General features: G+C 37.0%; 1 protein-coding gene across 1 annotated transcript in view; it reads left to right on the forward strand.

Annotated features, from left to right (window-relative positions):
• CDC123 (cell division cycle 123) overlaps positions 1-18,275 on the forward strand; it is a 57,714-nt gene extending 39,439 nt beyond the window's left edge. Inside the window, exons 7-13 of the mRNA XM_032426058.1 lie at positions 11-59; positions 3,259-3,334; positions 5,219-5,341; positions 6,737-6,765; positions 13,612-13,740; positions 17,300-17,437; positions 17,997-18,275. Of these exons, the coding sequence (XP_032281949.1) occupies positions 11-59; positions 3,259-3,334; positions 5,219-5,341; positions 6,737-6,765; positions 13,612-13,740; positions 17,300-17,437; positions 17,997-18,023 (571 nt within the window). The 3' untranslated portion in view covers positions 18,024-18,275. The remainder of the gene's footprint in view (positions 1-10; positions 60-3,258; positions 3,335-5,218; positions 5,342-6,736; positions 6,766-13,611; positions 13,741-17,299; positions 17,438-17,996) is intronic.
• The last annotated feature ends 206 nt before the right edge of the window (positions 18,276-18,481 follow it).

An 18,481-nucleotide genomic window follows, 5' to 3' on the forward strand; every position in this document is an offset into this window, starting at 1 on the left:
TCTCTTAAAGATTTATTCATTGTACTGATGATTCTCCAGATCCTTGTATAGAATATGAGGTAAGGATTTATTTTTTAAATCTTGAAATTGATAATCCTAGATGAAGATGTGTTGGAAATTGCTATCTATTCTTAAGCAAAATGAATAAAATTTTTTGGATCAATTTCTCTGGGAACCTAGAGCCACTGAATTTTTAAATATGTAAAAAATATATGTATAAATGAATATATACACATGTATACACAGTATATACATACTATAGAATGTACGTATTTTGTAATAAAACTGATACCTTATACCCATCATCTGGCTTAAGCTGGGTAAGCTTTTTAACCTGGTATATGAAGAAAAATAATCATCCCCAATTTTACCATTTAGGCCCAGTGGACCTTTTTATTTTTTTTGTTGTTCACTCATTTTACAAATTACATCAGAAGTTAGATTGAAAGGATAGTGGAAAACATTTTTAGAAATAGCAATAAGAATTCAAACATAGCAAACCCAAATTTGTATTCCATATTTTCCTAGTTTGAAGGTATATCCTCCCCCCCACCCCCATACGCCTCCCTGAAATGGGTAGTGTTCTTGGACTCAAGTAACTACTCATCAACTGTTACGAGTGAATCTGATTCCAGGTTTCAGCTACATCCCTGATAGGCTCTTCCTTATCACTACTCCTGGTTGTTCTTGCACTTGGATCGTCAGAATGTAGTACTTTTGAAAACTTTGACAGCTCATAATTTGTTGAAGAGAGTGGTCATCCTGCTCCATAATTGCAAAGCATTTGCATTTTTGGATTTGTAACACCAATTAGAATTAGTCCAGTGGTCTTTTTTAAAAAAAATTCTTCATTTAAAAAAACAATTCATTGTTTGCTTCATCACCTTTGTATACACATGCTTTCAAAACTTGCCCACTGACTCTCTATATCAAGAAATTTTTAGTGTGTTGAATGTATATTGGTATATCGTCTGTGATCATACCATGTTTGTAGAACAGTTCATTTACTATTTACCAGGCCACCAAATTGGATCTTTTAGCACTTATAATTGAGCTTTTTACATACCAGTTGTGAAGGTTTTTTTGACTTAATAGCATAGCATGAGCATATTCCCAATCATTAAACATTTTTATAACATTCTTTATATGTATATGTTATATTCATATCTATTGTTTCACTGAACAAACATCTATTAAACACCTGCTGTGTCTTATCACTTCGTGCTGGAAAACACAAAATGACAAAGATTATTTCTTGAGTCTTGCCATAATCTTTGTTTGAGATGTCATCTTTTATCCCCAAGATTCATTTCACCAGCAGTTTGCTCTTTTATTGCTTTTTTGGGACTATGCCATTATCATGTTAGTGCATAGGGTTTAAAACTCAGTTTTTTAAAAGCTCAGGAAAGTGATATTCTTAGAATAATTAAAATGAAAAAACGTTGCAAGCAGAATCCTGTATACGGTGTATTCCTTCTTTGTGTATTTAAAAAGATATATACATGTGCTCCATGCTCATTTATTTGTAGATTACTTCTGGAAAGCTATATGAGTAATTGACAGCACTGGTTACCTCTGCGGAGGAGGACAGAGGGACTGGGTAGGGTCAGGGTAGGGATAATTCACATTTTACCCTTTTGTGTTTTTTCAGTCAACCACACAATGTATGCGTTACCTGTCCAAAATATTATTTCAGTAAAGATTATGGAGATTTTCCAAAAAATTAATGTTAGTTTACAACAATTACTTATTTCTTTGTTGCTTAAATAAAAATTACTGTAGCCCTAAAAAACTATATTTGCCAGTATCAGCTTTTAATAGATGACAACTGTGTACATTTTTAGTTTTTTAGTTCTTCATTTAATAATTAGGTTCTTTTTAAAAAATACAGCACATAAAAGTCTTGACTAAGAGCTTACAAAATTGAAAATTGGAATCAGTGCATTTTAAAATCTTAGGCATATTTTAACAATGTAAGTTTGTTTTTTTTTAAGAAAAGCAATTATCAAAAATTAAGAAGTACAAGAAAATATGAGGAACTTACCACCCACATATATCCTCAGTATTAGCATTTTGGCATTTAACTTCCCTTTCTTGAAATAAGTGTATATGTGTGTGTATATATACACTCTCTTCATAAAATACCGTGCATACCATTTTTTTTCACTTACAGTGTGAGTATTTTTCCAGTTCATTAACTGTTTTTTTATATCAGGATTTTTAGTGGCTGTGTATCTTATATATTGACAGTTTTGTAACATTTTTTAAGCACCTGCTAGGTATTACGTACTTGTGCTGGGAACATAAAGATAAGTAGGACCCAGTTCCTTGCCCTTGCTGAGTTGCTAGTTAGGAGGGAAGAGAGACTTGTATCAAATTATCATAGTACAACTTGGTATGTATGTGCATACTATAGAATGTTAGGTGCAAGAAACTGGGAGCACAGGGTATGGGAAGGGAGGATACTGAGCCCACTGGAGGTTATTCCAGGAATGGGGCTTAGTGTAATTTAAGTTCCATCTCTTAGGTCTTAAAGGGCAAAGAAGTATATGCCAGCATAAGGGAGGCTGGAGGCACTGGCCACTTATTACAATTAATACTTCACAAGAGTAGGACTGGTTTTCTCCAAAGAACATTTTAAAAACAGACTCAGAAGCATACATTTGTCAACTATAGTATTTATAAAATTGTAGCAATTCAGTAGTATATGAAAATTTGTACATAATAATTAATTATAGTAGTAGAACCCATTTATGACTTGGGCCAGTTGTAGAATTGTTTTCCTTTAAAGTAGTGGCAAAATCATGGGAGGGTTATAGTGATTTTTCGTGACAAATTATAATAATTTTATCAGAGTATTACACAGTGGTGCTAAGGTAGATAACTAGAATATCCTTTTATTTTTTGATATACTTAAAGGGGTGAAGAACATAAATAATTACAGGGCAACTATACACAATGATGACAGGATTCGACTTCATCATCCTTGGATTTGTATATTATGTCAGAACTCTCAAAGTGATAAATAAATGACAAAGGTGCATTTTGTCATAAAGAATTTTAACAGCATTTCCCCCACTTACTAGACTAATAAATCTGTCCCCTACATCTCATGATAAGAATGGTTTATGATGCCTTTTCTTCCAAACTATTTGATATTGGCAATTATTAAAATATACCCTTGGCATAAAATTGTCTTTTAGACCAGTGAACATTCCCTTGTTACATGGTTGTGTTACATTTTTCCTCTTTCAACAGCTTGTTCTTCGAAAATGGTGTGAATTAATTCCTGGGGCTGAGTTCCGATGTTTTGTCAAGGAAAACAAGCTTATTGGTGAGTTTTTTTTACCCATTAAAAGAGGACAAGATTTTTTTTTTCTTTTTAAGTTTATTTATTTTACTTTCTTTTTTTTTTTAAGTAAACTCTACACGACACATGGGGCTTGAACTCACAACCCTGAGATCAAGAGTCATGTGCTCCACCCACAGAGCCAGCTAGGCATCTCTAAAGTTTATTTATTTTTAGTAATTTCTGCACCCAGGGTAGGGCTCAAACGCATGACCCTAAGATCAAGAGTTGCATGCTCCTCCAACTGAGCCAGCCAGGTGCCCCAAGAAGAGAAGCTTTTGATGGAAGTGAATTTCTAGTAATAAGGAGAGGCTAGTAATCAGTTTTTATCTTAGATGCTACCTCTAGCCAATTGGTAGTGACGCTCTGGAATTCTATATTGATAATGCTCCCGAGGTCATATTCAGTTTCCACAGAGAAGTATCTTGTGCAGTAATCATGTCTGTCTGGATTCTGGAGATGAAAGTGATGGTCTTGGCCATTCCCAGTTTAGGCTATTTTCATGTTACCTGCTTTCTCTTTGGGACTTTCCTAAGAATTATTAGCAACACACACTACTTATTTTAAGCATCATAAAAAGCCAAGTTTTGGGATCTTTATTTCTATTATTGGAACAGTGTTTATTATTCTAGCAAGAGGAAATATGTGGACAGATAAGTAAGTGCATTACTTAAAAAGCCACCCATTTTCTTCCTCTCAGATTATTATTTTGTTTGCTGTAATGTACTCAAGTTAAGTATTGAAGATCGTCTGCTTTTTTTTGTCTTTGCATGTTTTCCATGCAGTAACCAAGAAAAGCGTGATTTGAATAGAATCCTATCAGCACTATTTAAAAAAATTTTTTTTAAATTTATTATTTAAAAAAATTTTTTTTAAATTTATTATTTAAAAAAATTTTTTTTTTATTATTTTTTTTTAGAGAGGGAAAGAGAGAGAATGTTAAGCAGGCTCCACGCCCAGCGTGGAGCCGGATGCACAGCTCAACCTCACAGCCCTGAGATCATGACCTGAGCTGAAACCAAGAGTCGGACGCTTAACCGACTGAGCCACCCAGGTGCCCCACATCAGCACTATTTAGTGAATGTGATGTTGACATCTGTTAACTTACCTAAAAGAAACTTGGGGTGTTTGAGTTTATCGTTTTGCTAGATATTCCTGGAGAGACTACAATACAAGTAGAGCTAAAGAAGGGAGTCATATTGGCATTGATTAAGAAATAGGGTAGAAGCCCTTCTTTCAGAGCGGAAAACTTTCCTAGGCCTAGAGCAAATTGAGGGAGTTTTTCCAATAATCCCTTTAGTGTATTTGGAATAAAATCATCAAGTCACTCTGAAGAAAGGAATGTTTAGTTTTCCATGGCTTGAAAGATCAGGCTTGTGAAGGCAGGGTAGTATGTGTGAACAGGAAAAATAGCCTATTTCTATGAAATACAATATGAATTGGAAGACGTGGAGTATTTTAAGTTTCCCAAAGAAAAGTGGAAAAGAATACCAATTTGTAGAAAATTTGTTGGAAAAAAAGAAGAGGCAATTGACTATGTATGCAGGTTTAAAACTGCTTCTTTCATTTTTTACATTATAAACGTATTTATGACTGAGTTCTTTCTATTGTACTAAATAAAAATATTTCTAAAGTAAGAATGCATGACAATATGGAACTTAGGATATATCTATCCATATGATTGGATAACTTTTTACAGCTGATAAGTTTTTTATCTCTATAAAATGCTGAATCATGTATTATGCAATATTCATCTGATTGGTCCTCTGATCTACTTTAATAGTTCTCTCAAAAAGACGTTTAAATTACATTTTGGTGTTTTTGAAAAGAATGTTATATAACAATGGATATAAAATATTTTCTTGTCAGGTATTTCTCAAAGGGACTATACACAGTACTATGATCATATTTCTAAACAAAAGGAAGAGATTTGCAGATGCATACAAGACTTTTTTAAGAAACACATACAGTACAAATTCTTGGATGAAGACTGTGAGTATTTTTTATTGACCCGGTGAAATGAAGTACATGATATTACTGAACCTTACTTCATAGTGGTGCAGATTTTTTTTTAAAAGAATTTATTTATTAGAGAGAGAGAGAGTACCAGCGAGGGGAGGGGCAGAGGGAGAAACAGACTCCCCACCGAGCAGGGAGCCTGACGTGGGGCTCGATCCCAGGACCCTGAGATCATGACCTGAGCTGAAGGCAGATGCGTAACCGACTGAGCCACCCAGGCACCCTGGTGGTGCAGATTTAAAACTGGATTTGAAACACTATTTTTAAGCATTTTGCTGTATTACTATTTGGTATTACTGATGGTTGGCATGTTAATTTTACCTTATTTTAATCAGTCATTTTTTAATACTGAGGCAGTTATTTCTCTTATCATTTTAGATACTCATTTCAAAGGGTCTATCTACAGAGAACAAAATGCTTGTGTTATTCAGACTAAATCAGCTCAGTTGACTGATCTACTTTTCTGGATTTTTTATTTGAATGATCAGATAGTATCAGTTATAAGGTAAACATTTGTGACTTGTTTTTAAGAAAGTATATTGTATATGAAAGAGAGTTTTCGTGCATCCTAAAATCACTCTGATTTCTACTTGCCAAACATGGGTTCTATGGCAGATTTGATTTTAAAAAAGATTAATCATGCCATAACCATAGCTAGATTTTATGCTTTCCTACTACAGATTTTACTGAAGTCGATTATTCCTCATCAAATGAGTTAAGTGATTGATGTTTTTTTTCACTAGTACATATAATTTGTTTATAGTGGTGAATTCATTGAGATGGTGTGTTTGGTTTGAAGTTTTAAATACAATTGACCTTTGAACAACCCAGGTTTGAACTGCATGAATCCACTTATATGTGGATTTTTTTTCCTGATACATGCAGTATAGGACTGTAAATATATTTTCCTTATGATTTTACTAATATTTTCTTTTTTCTACTTTTATTGTAAGAATACAGTATATAATACACAAAATATGTGTTAATCGACTATTTATGTTATTTGTAGGGATTCGGGTCAACAGTAGGCTGTCAGTAGTTAAGTTTCAGGGAAGTCAAAACTTAAACGTGGATTTTCCAACTCTGCAGGGAAGTCAGCATCCCTAACCCCTGCATTGGTTAAGGATCAACTGTATAAAGGATTATGGCTGAGGGTAGAAAAAAGGAAAACGAAATTGTATAAATAAAATATTGTAGGCTATCTTATCATTTTTAAAAATTTTGAGATTTAGAAGCATTAAGTTCTCAAAGTACTTACATTCTGCTATTTGAGTAACTAATAATAAGATTCATTTTAATTTTCAAAAGGAGGCTTAGATCATGAAAATAGTAGCTCATTGTTAACTTTGAGTTTTTTCTCCTTTACAGTTGTGTTCGATATATATAGAGACAGTAGGGTAAGTAATAATTATCTGATATGCTTTAAAATCAGGGCTTATAGAGTGTATAGCCATTATGTATGTGAGGGCCCACTGCTTAAAAAGTACTTTCTCAAACCAGCTAAGGTGTTTGAAAGTCACAATGGTCAAGAATCTCCCTTAACATATACTTAACATTGGGAGACATATCTTCAATAGTTTTATAGATTGGGGTTTATTAATTTAACAGATGGCTAAATGGCTACTTGATGTCCTGCTTTCCACTTTCGTCAGGGGTCTGGGCCTGCTTAAAATAGCTCAGTTTGCACACTTAAGTGTGGCCAGGAGTTTGTCTTTTGATATTTAGATAATTATTTTTAGTCAACTAAAAGATCTTTAGCACGATTGGAATCACTTTTATCTTTATACTGAAGATGAGGATTCGCTTATTCTTTAAATCTTACAAGTGACGGAAACTTGTGTAATGCAAAAGAGAACAAAAACCTGACTTCGTTAATCCTAAAGCAGAGGTTTCATTATCAAGACATGCAGTCTTTTGAAAAAAATTTGGGTCACTAAAAGTCCTGTGATTAGTGCTTCTTGACTTAGCTGTTGAGAAGACAGCAGGTGTGTTTTCCAAATATGTGACCATGTTTTCCAAATGTTACCCACATATTTCTCATTCCCTCTCCAAGCTCATATCAGCCTCACTGTTGTGATGCTTGTGATAACTTTGAATCATTTTTTGGACAAAAGGATATGGCCCATATGGTCATGTCCCAAAATAACTGTTAACTGTTGACTTGCCTCTTTTTAGCCAAAAGACATCACTTACTCTGTTTTCACTTCTATGTGTTCAAGGGTGAGAGTGTCTATTAAGAGCTAGAAAGAGGAGTTATAAATTGAGATGTGGTAAGGAAGAGGGATGTTACTTTGCACTTTCAGTCTAGTGGAAACAAACCTTAGAGAAAGGATGGGAAGCTGGTGTGATGGAATGGATAGAAACCGGAGCTGATCGACAGGAGCCTAGGCTCTAGTCCCCGCTCTGCTTCTAACCGATGGACACTGGCCACATCAGTCACTCACACAGCCAGCATTTATAGGGAGCCCGTCCTGTCAGATGCCATGCTTCTACCAAAAAGCTTTCAACAAGATGGTCTCCTGACCTACAAGGAGCTTATCTTCGAGACTTAAACATTCCAGGGAATTGGCCTGGTTGTAAGTGGAATCAAATCAGCCAATTAGTGAGTGAGTAAACCTAGCTTGTTACCCTAATATGCAGCTCAGAAGAACTTTATTTGTATTTAACTCAAGTTATCCATCTAACCCTGTGAGGTATGTGTTATTCTCATTTTATAGATACTAAAACTGAAGCCGTTATATTTTAATGCAATTATATTTAGTGGCATTTAAAAATTTGGAATTTGCCAAGGTCTCTCAATGTTTCCCTGAAAAATGTCCAGATCTGCTTTGATTCACTATTGCTGGCAGGTCAGTACAAATGTGTAATTTGGTGAAAGAGTTACATAAATGTCTGAAGTGAAGTTGGACATGTACAGATGTAATTACTGCTCTGATCTAACAGAACTGAAAGTAGTTGCATGTTTTTAAAGTGAGAAACATGCCAGTGTAAGCATGCTGACAGTTTCTGAGAAGCGATTTAAACCGTGATGTAAAACACATTTGTATTTACTTGGTGGCACTTGTATCATCAGTGTTTGTTAGGTACTTTGTTGAATATATGGTTTTATGACTATTGTAGAAAACGAGCTCTTTATGGTGGTCTCTCATATGCAATGGAACTGAAGTATGTTTGAATTTGGCAATGTTTTGATGTGTCTACTTTTCTTACTGCCGCTGGGCAAGTTGACTCAGTGTTGATAGATTCTAAGTATCACATATGTCAGAGATGGCCCACACATTCAGTAGGTCTGGGATGAGGCCTTGGTATATGTATTTTAAGGAGCTCCTTAAGTGATGACAACACAAAACTAGAATTTAGAATAACTATTTAAGAGACTTGAAAATTATTACAGTCTCCTTATGTATTCTTTTAGTGATGGCTATTGTTGTGTTACTAATTTCATTGCTCTAAGGACTAAACATTTCTGATCTTGAGTCTTTGATATTGTTGAGATTGGCTTTGCAACTTGGCCACATTTTTGTGACTGTTCTATGTGTATTTGAAAAATTACAACTAATGTGTGAAGTATTCTGTAGATGTTTGTTAGATTAACCTTGGTAATAATAATTGTGAAAATCTTTTTGTATCTTTTGAATGAAATGATGTCTGAGGAGACCTTCAAAATAATACAGGTTTGAATGGAATGGATGGGATATAGATGTAATAAGATTGGCTTTGGGGTTCAACAAGATAATTGTTGAAACTGAGTGACAGGTATTTGGGGTTCTTTATATTTTGTCTACTTTGTATATGTTTAAACTTTTCCATACAAAATTTTTTTTAACTTTAAAAACCATGAAAAAAAATCTGTATCTTCCCTAATTTTTGGTCCACTTAATTTATCAATTATTGAACAGGGTATGTTAAAATGTAAAATCTCCTGCTTTTGAATTCTGTCAGTTTTTGTGTTACATACTTGAGGTTATGGTCTTAGACAAGAACATATGTTCATAATGGTTTTGTTTTCCCAGTGAATTCTTACCACTAGGCAGTGACCATCTCTATCTCTAAGAATGCTTTTGTGGTTTTTGCATTAAAGTATGTTTTGTCTGGTATTAATAGTGTTACTACAGTTTTCTTTTGGTCTTAGAATTTACCTTTTTCATTCCTTTTGTTTTTAGCTGTTAGGTTTTAGGTGTGTGCATCTATTTTGTAAGTGGCATATTGCTGGGTTTTGTTTTTTTAATCACTGACAATTTCTGGTTTTAACAGTGAGTGTAGTTTGCATATATTGTATTTGATATCTGAATGTTTTACACCTTTTTTTTTTTTAAGATTTTTAAAAAATTTATTCATTTGAGAGAGAGACAGAGACAGAGAGAGCACAGTAGGGGGAGAGGCAGAGGGAGAGGGAGAAGCAGACTCCCCGCCGAGCTGGGAGCCTGACATGGGGCTCAGTCCCAGGACCTGGAGATCATAACCTGAGCCGAAGGCAGACACCCAACCATCTCAGCCACCCAGGGGCCCCTGTTTTACACCATATTATCTTGAGTTTTCAATTTGCTTTTCTATGTTTTTGTTTTCTCCTTTCATTTATATTACTGGTTTTTCTTTATTCTTTCCACTCTACCCTCCCCCCCCCCCAAAATTTTGAAGTTTTATTTTTTACTTGTTATTTTGGTAGTTATCATTAAATCTTTTATCATTAAATCTTAATGTGGCTATTTAATAAGTTCAAAAGTTAATCTCACTTCCTGTTGCCCTCATGATACAAGGACCTTAGAACAAATTCTCACTGCATGTGATTTCTGATTTTTAGTTCTACTTTGTATTTAATATCCCTAAATTAGTCATGACTGTTGATTTTCACTTTCTTTGCTTACCAGTGCTTCTTACCACTGCTTTTTTGATCCAGTTTCTCTTTAGTAGTATATCCTTTAGTAGAAATTCCCTCAGCCATTGGCTGGAAAACTTGTTTAGCTTTCATGTATGGATGACAGGCTTAGCTGGGTATAGAATTTTTGGTTGACCAGTTCTGTTGTCTCAGCATATTGAAGACAGTGCTCCTTTGTTGTTGGCGGGATTTTTTTCCTTTTCTTTTGTTTTTTTTGAATACTTCCTAAGTCTAAGAATTCATTTCCTTTGTCAGTTGTGAAGAACTCTCAGCTATCTTTTCAAATGTTACCTCTTTGTTTCTGTCTTCTGTCCTTTGGAAATCTGTTTAGAGGAATGTTAGCACATCTCATTTTATCTTCATGTGTCTCAGCTTCTTGTTTTCCACCTCCTTTCTTTCCTGTACTGTGTTGTGTAATTTTCTCAGATACGTCTTCTGGTTCACTAGTTCTCTTTCAGCAGTGTCCGATTGGATACATTTAACCTTTCACTAAATTTAAGTTGTATTAGCTATATTTTTTCATATCTGTAGGTTCCATTTGGTAATTTCAGTTCTTTGTATTTTTTTCATAGTATCTTATGTTTTAGGGTTTTCATTTCTTTTATTTTCAATCATTTAAAAAAAAAAGATTTATTTATTTTAGAGGGAGTGTGCACACACACAAGTGGGGGGGAAGGGCAGGAGGAGAGGGAGAGCGAGAACCCCAAGTAGACTTCCTGCTGAGCACAGAGCCAGATGTGGGGCCATGACCCCGAGATCATGACATGAGCTGAAATTAAGTGCCAGACACCCAACTAACTGAGCCACCCAGGCGTCCCTATATTTTCAATCATTTAAAACTACTGAATTTTTTTGGTCAGAGTTTTTGAGAAATCATTTACACAGAGTAAAATTAATCCTTTTTAGGGTACAGTTCTATGAGTTTTGACAAATACATCCAGTTGTATAACCACTATTACAATGAACATGTAGAACTCCATCACTGCCCCAAATTTCCTCATGACCCTCCCTGCACTCTAGTCCCTGGCAAACACTGCTCTGTAAAACCTACTGAGTTTTAAACTTTTTAGTTGAGAATATATTCACATTGCTCAAAAATTAAATCAACGTGAAAATACATGTAGAAAGTCTTGCTCTTACCTGCGTTCCTCTATACTCCTACAGGTACACTTTTATTAGTAATTAGTATTTCTTGACGCAAAAACAAGCAATATACTTGTCTTTTTCCATCTTTCATACACAAGAGTTAGTATATGATATATACTCTGCACTTTGCTTTATATACATTTGTCTAAAACATTGTATTTTTGGAGAGTTTTCTAGTTCTTACAATGCTGTAGTATTTAGTTTTGTGGATATACTATATAGTTTGTTTAGCCATTTTCCTATCGAACACATAGCTTATTTCTGGTCTTTTACAGACTGTGCTGTGAACAGTTCTGTATACATGGGTGTGTGTGTGTGTGTGTGTGTGTGTGTATCCTGGCCTGAGCTCTTTGAAGGAATAAATTTTGTGTTATTGGTCTTTATGCTTCAATGCCTGGTAGTGTTTGGTACATAGAGATTTCTTTGGGCAGGTAGTGGGGTGGTTAGTTGTTAGGTATTAGGAAGGTCAGTGTGCCCACTCTTATCTGATGGCTTGCGTAAAAACAGAATTTCTCAGGATGTCTTGTGCCTGAGATGTTACATAAAAAATATGTTAGAGCTATAAAATCCTCATCTTGATAGTTTCCTGCCTGATTATAGCTGGTTTCTTTTTCCTTTGTAAACTAGAGGATGCCTTCTGAACTACAGAACAAACTCTGCCAGCTATTAGTCCCAACAGTGGTGATCTGTTTTTGTTTTGCTTGTTTTTTATAGTATGGCATATTTTTAGTTTATAGAGCTCAGTATTCCCCTACTAACAAGTATGATAGGGTTTCCCTCCCCCCTTTTAATAAAGAGGTGGTTTTATTGGTTATAAAAACTCAAGTAGAAAGGGTTTGGAGGTTAGAAAATACCGTTTTGTTAAAGTAACATACAATATGTTAAAGACATCTTAGTAATCACCCTAAAGCAAAGCTAACGTCACACAAAGAAGTTGATTAATGGCTGACATTATTTCACACAAACACTGTACAAGTGGTTGTGGAATCTATGTGAGAAAACAGCTCAGGTGGCAAGAGTTATAGGCTTTCTCCTGGGTTGGGGGTAGTATATAATGGGCAACTTACCAAAAAATATGTGGTCCAAACTTCCTATAATGGTTTTTGGCTACTTACTAGATGTTTCTGATGTTTGAAGTTAGTCCTAGTAAGATGTTTCATCTTTCTTAAAATTGTCTTTTAATCCAGATGAGAAGCAGTGCTAGAGATTAATAATGCCGGCTCAGCAGTCTAGTTCCTTAGGTGGATGTAATTTTATACACTGAAATCTGATCAAGACATTACATATTTACCCAAAAAATCATCAACAGCAAAACGGTGTAATTTTATGAATGTTTCAGGAAGAAAAATCAAGAGGAGCAAAGATAAAAGTTTCAAGGAAACATTTACTAAATGTCACATGTATCTTTGTGATCAAATATGGCTTTAATCTCTTGGCAGGATTTCACAGATTCCCCAGGTTTGTTGTATCAGTGCTCTATTGCTTTACGTACTAAGATGCACCTGATTCTAATCAAACTCAGTATAACTAGTATAACTGAGTCTAGAACCTGTCAGATTGCCCACCAGTACTCAGAACAGAAGATAGAAATTTCTTTTAAAGGTTGATATTTTTCATTTCCCCTTCAAGTGCCACAAGCACTATCATACAGACAAAGCAAATACTACATTAAGATTAAAGAAAACTGAGAATTTTCCTACGTTTTTCATGTGTTTTTTGTTTTTTTTTTTAAGCCCCCTTTTCATCAGCCTCTCAAGGGTAAGGAAGGTGCTCTCAGATCTGCTGGCTCTTCCCTGCCTCCACCTAGCTTCCTCAGGCGAGATAATTGCAGACACCCTTGAAAGCATTCCAGTCATGCTATTTTGGTGGAATCATTCTGTGAGATTGTCCTTTCTCCTGCTTGGATTTTTGACTTAGAGTTCTTGTGTGATTTTAGGTAGGAGATGGCATATCTGCCTTTGTCAGGGCTTTTCTTTCCTAGGTCCCTTCTCTGAATGCAGAATGCACTGGCAGACTTCCCTCTGGATCTGGCACTCCTTTCTTTAGATAAGTGATCCTTTCTCAGCTGGGACCTGTAGGAACTGTCTTTTGAAATAAATTACAAGATTTTTAAGATTATTGTCTGGGTAAAATAATATGAAGACGATCTTTTTGGATAAGACAGATGACAGACTTGTTTGTTTTTATTCCGTGCTTACTAATTTTTCTGTCTGTACTCTAGGGGAAGGTGTGGCTGATTGATTTTAATCCGTTTGGTGAAGTAACTGATTCACTGCTGTTTACTTGGGAAGAACTGATATCTGGAAGAAACTTAAAAGGTGATTTTAGTGAAGGAGATGCTCTGGAGCAGGTAAGAGGGTAAAAAAGGATTACAGGAAACCTTGTAATCCATTAAATAATTGCTCGCTTGTTCTTTAGGCACTAACACATATTTACTAATAGATAACTAGCTCATGGAGGTGACCAGAAAGGGTGTGTGCATTGTGATTCACCTGGAAGAATCTTTTTTTTTTTTAAAGATTTTATTTATTTATTTGTCAGAGAGAGAGCACAGCAGGGGGAGTGGCAGGCAGAGGGAGAGGGAGAAGCAGGCTCCCCACTGAGCAGGCAGCCCGATGTGGGGCTCGATCCCAGGACCCTGGGATCATGACCTGAGCCAAAGGCAGTCACTTAACCGACTAAGCCACCCAGGCGCCCTCACCTGGAAGAGTCTTGACCCTGGGTCAGTTCATATGTTGACCCTGATCCTAGCCCCAGGCTCCTGACCCCTGAGAGAGGAAAACTGTACAGGTGCCCAGCCCGGGGTCTCATCATAGTCATAGTCCTAGTCATGACCCCATCAAGGGGGCCCTGCTGCAGTGTTTGCCTCACCAGCTTTCTCTTCCACCCATGGTGGCCTTCCACACCTCTGTGTAACCCCTCAGACCTCCTTGCCCATTATCCCTTTCCTCCCCTCAGCAGATGATGCCACATCCTTCTTCACAGGAAGAGAATCCTCTGGTGCGAAATGACTTCGTGTAATTGTCCTCAAACCTATGAGTGTCCCTCTGTCCCCCCTGCTCCGTCTAACAGTTGCACCTGCTCAGCATGTTCCTTACCGTCTCTCCTGATACCTGTGCTGCCAGTCACTCCTTCCTGTTTCCGGTTCTCTTCTTGTCCACCGGCCGGGTCTGTGTTCAGATACCTTCTGTCTGAAGAGACAAACCTCCTTCAACCTCATGTCTTCAGCCAGCAACTCTCTCTGTCTCCTCACCTTCACAGCCAAACTTTCTTTGAACAACACCTTTGTGTTGCCCTTTTCTGCTTATAAAAGTAATACATGCCCATTTTTAAAGAGCATTCTGAATTACCTGCAGTCCTACCACTTTGAGAACCATGGTTTATATTTTCTAAATCGTATGTGGTATACATTATGGTATGTATAACATGCCTGTATACATGCACATAAACTTTTAAAAATAAATGAGTTTGTACTACATATGTATTATCTTTGTGTTTTTTATATCTTTTAAAAAATACTTTTATTTTTACAAGTCATTTAAAAAAAACAGAAAATTAGAAAGAGGCAAGACCTGGGGCGCCTGGGTGGCTCAGTTGGTTAAGCGACTGCCTTCGGCTCAGGTCATGATCCTGGAGTCCCTGGATCGAGTCCTGCATCGGGCTCCCTGCTCAGCGAGGAGCCTGCTTCTCCCTCTGACCCTCCCCCGTCTCATGTACTCTCTCTCTCTCATTCTCGCTCTCTCAAATAAATAAATCTTTAAAAAAAAAAAAGAAAGAGGCAAGACTTGAAATTCTACCATCTGGAAATTGCCATCCTTACCCCTTCAGTTAACCTTGTCCAGACGTGGGTATACACACGTACTTTTACACCCATGGGATCATACTAGCTGCCCTCACGCTGTTCTGTACCTGCTCAGTGGCTGTACAGCCTCACGGCCGGCTTCCTCCTCCGGCCGCCCCTCCGCCCGCCGCGGTGAGCCTCCGGCCCTGCCGCTCCACGGAAACTGCTCTTGGCAATGACTCTGCCAGCTCGCCGCGAGCGCCGCTGGACGAGGCACGGCGGCATTTGAACGTGTTACCCTCTTCCGTGTTTTCACCGCACATCTTCTCTTGGTTTCTGTGATACAAGCTCTCCTCCTGGGTTTCTTCCTGCTTTTCTGGCTGCTGCCTTGCTTTCAGTGTGAGCATCTTTTCTTTTGTCTTATCTCAGAAATAGCTCTTTCCATCATTATGCTGTCTGGGCCCTCTTTGGCCCTGTTTTCCTGGATCTGGCTCAGATGGCTGTTTTCCGTGTCATGGCTCTTGCCCTGTTGTGTTGTACTTGCCTGTGTCCTGCCCCAGACTGTAAGTTTCTGAGCACAGGGGGCGGATCTCTCATGTTCTCCACAGAGCTGTGTGGCTTAGCACAATTCAGGCACAGTTGATTTTTTGTTAAATTAATGACTGAAAGAATTTTTTTTTGTGCTGGCATCTTAGACTTGGGGGCCATTAAATCTGAATGTCAAGGAAAGAGAATGTAAATTATTCAGCACAGGGTTATTTTTAAATACGAGGGACACAGTGGATAGAAACAGTTTGTACAAAATTCACTCTGATCCAAATCCTTTCTTTCTTTTTAATTTAAACAACATTATATTGGAGGTCAGGGGATGACAGGGAAACAGGAACAGGCTCCTGCCTTTTCCACAGAGTCATGTCCTGCCTGTCTCCCCATCCTTATTCCCCTCCACAGAGACCTGGCTTTTCTTCTGGTTCTCACAGCTACAAAGCCCTACCTCAGGATCTTTGCTCTGGTTGTGCCCACTGCCTTCTAAGCTGTGCCCAGTCCCTATCTGAGTTCCCAGGCCTCATTGGGCTGCTTTCATCATACTTTTCAGTCCACATGTTCCCTCCTCAGCAAAGTGTTACCTGACCACCCCTGTGAAGTGACCTGTGTTTTTCTCCTCTTACTATAGCACCCTGTTATGTTTTTATAACACCGATTACTATCTGAAATGATCTTGCTGTTGTATTTATTTGCTTACTTATTGGCTCTCTGCCAGTGTGGTTTACCAGTTGATCTCCTATACCTAGGACAAGGTCAGCGCAAAATGGGTATTTCCTAAGTATTTGTCAGATGATTGGTCTGTCATAAGATATGGCCTGCTTTCTAGGGCTCTACAGTCCTGTTCCACTCAAGTTCCTGGCCTGTCTCCATCTGCTGGACACCATCCATCCCTCACCTAGATACCTGCCACCCATGAAGCCCAAACCCAAGGCCTTCTGTCTCTGAAATCCTTTTTGGCACAAGGCAGCATGTAAATTTAAATGCAAGACTCTAAGCAAGTACATTGAAGAATGTGAAGACTTGTTAAATATGATACTCAAATTTGCAGTTTTCCATAGATGCTGAGAGAGATACACAAATACGTAAGTTAAATGACTAAGAGAAGCACAAAAGTGTTAGGAATTCAAAGCACTTGCTTGCCCTCACTATTAACTTTATTCTCCAGAGCAGTACTTCCCAACTATGCACCTGTAGAAAATGATAATATTGATTATTATCAAGCACTCTGACCTGCATGAGATTGCTCAAGGCCAGAGAGAACTAGGCGCAGGCCTCAGGCCCATTCAAGGACTAAGGAACCCATGACCCATTCGCAGTGAATAGTGGCTGGTAGCATTTAGGGATTGACCATAGCTCTCCATGAGGACATTGTTTTCAGATACTGTATATTTATTTTCTAGTGAACATGTGGAAATATTCTTAAAATCTTGGTGTTTCTTTTACTTCAGAATCTTACTTTCTTCCTTACCTAGTACAGAAGGGAATATGAAGTTGAAATTGTTATACTAGTATCTTTTTCACTTTGAAGAATAGACTTAAAAAGATAATTTCTCATAGACTTTCCCTTTTTTTCTTTGTAAAGGATTCTCCAGCTTTCCGTTGCACAAACAGTGAAGTGACAGTTCAACCCAGTCCCTATCTGAGTTACCGACTTCCCAAGGACTTTGTAGACCTGTCTACTGGGGAGGATGCTCACAAACTCATAGATTTTCTTAAACTGGTAAAGTATATGTGTACTTAGTACACATATGTGTACACCTTTGTTTTCAAATTGACTTTGTAATATTTCATTGTACTCATATACTCCCTAGATTTTATTTGGTTAGGTCATTTTATAATGAAATAATATAAAGTAAGCTGAAGGAATAATTTATTACTTAGAATGATAGAAAATGTGTTTTATGATTATGCTTTTTAAATAATTTTCACAATACTTGTGCTTTTGAAGAGAGTCTATATACTGTTAATAGAGCTAAGAGAAGGTCCAGCTCTCTGCTGTATTATTCAGGGGGAATGTGTGTATTTGTACTCATGTGTGTGTTTCTATGTGGGAATGTTTGTACAAATGGAAGAAAGAGAAGTATTCAAATACCTGAGGATAATGTGGCCAGGAGCCAAAGTGATAAACTTGTCTGATGAATTAGTTAAGGCATGTTTTTCCATGATGATTTTCAGCCATATCTGTTGCCAAGAAAATTATACTTGCTGACAGAAAAAGTGATCTTGGCTGAACAAATATCCCAAATATGCAAATAATGTATCTTGGTTTCCTTTGACAGAAAAGAAATCAGCAAGAGGATGACTGATTAGAGTGCCAGAGTTAAGTCCGAGGTAAAGAGGAAACCACCTTGACATCAGGAGCCTGCTCTGAGCTCACAACTTCCTGTTACCCCACTCAGGTTGGGGTGGGAGGCAGAGTGAAATCAATAGCTTTTTATATCCCTATATATTAAGCTGGGAAAAAATGGAGGGACTTTGCTACTTGTAAAAATAAATAATGAATAGATCTTAAATATAGGAAACCGTACTGTTCTGATGATAAAATACCTTCTCTGAAATACCTCACTCTTGGCTCAGTCTTTTGAGATTTATCTATGTTTTCTTGTGCTATTTATCTATGTTTCTTGTGCTACCTGTTGGGTAGTGGGCAAATTTATATTTGTTATACAGAAATGGGTTCTTTTTTAATCATTACTTTTTCATGGAAAAAATAGAACCTTCTATTACTATAGAAAATATTTTTCCTACTTTGAGAAGATTTTCA

The sequence above is a fragment of the Phoca vitulina genome, unplaced genomic scaffold (genome assembly GCF_004348235.1).
Source record: "Phoca vitulina isolate PV1807 unplaced genomic scaffold, GSC_HSeal_1.0 scaffold33, whole genome shotgun sequence".
NCBI classification, from domain to species: Eukaryota; Metazoa; Chordata; class Mammalia; order Carnivora; family Phocidae; genus Phoca; species Phoca vitulina.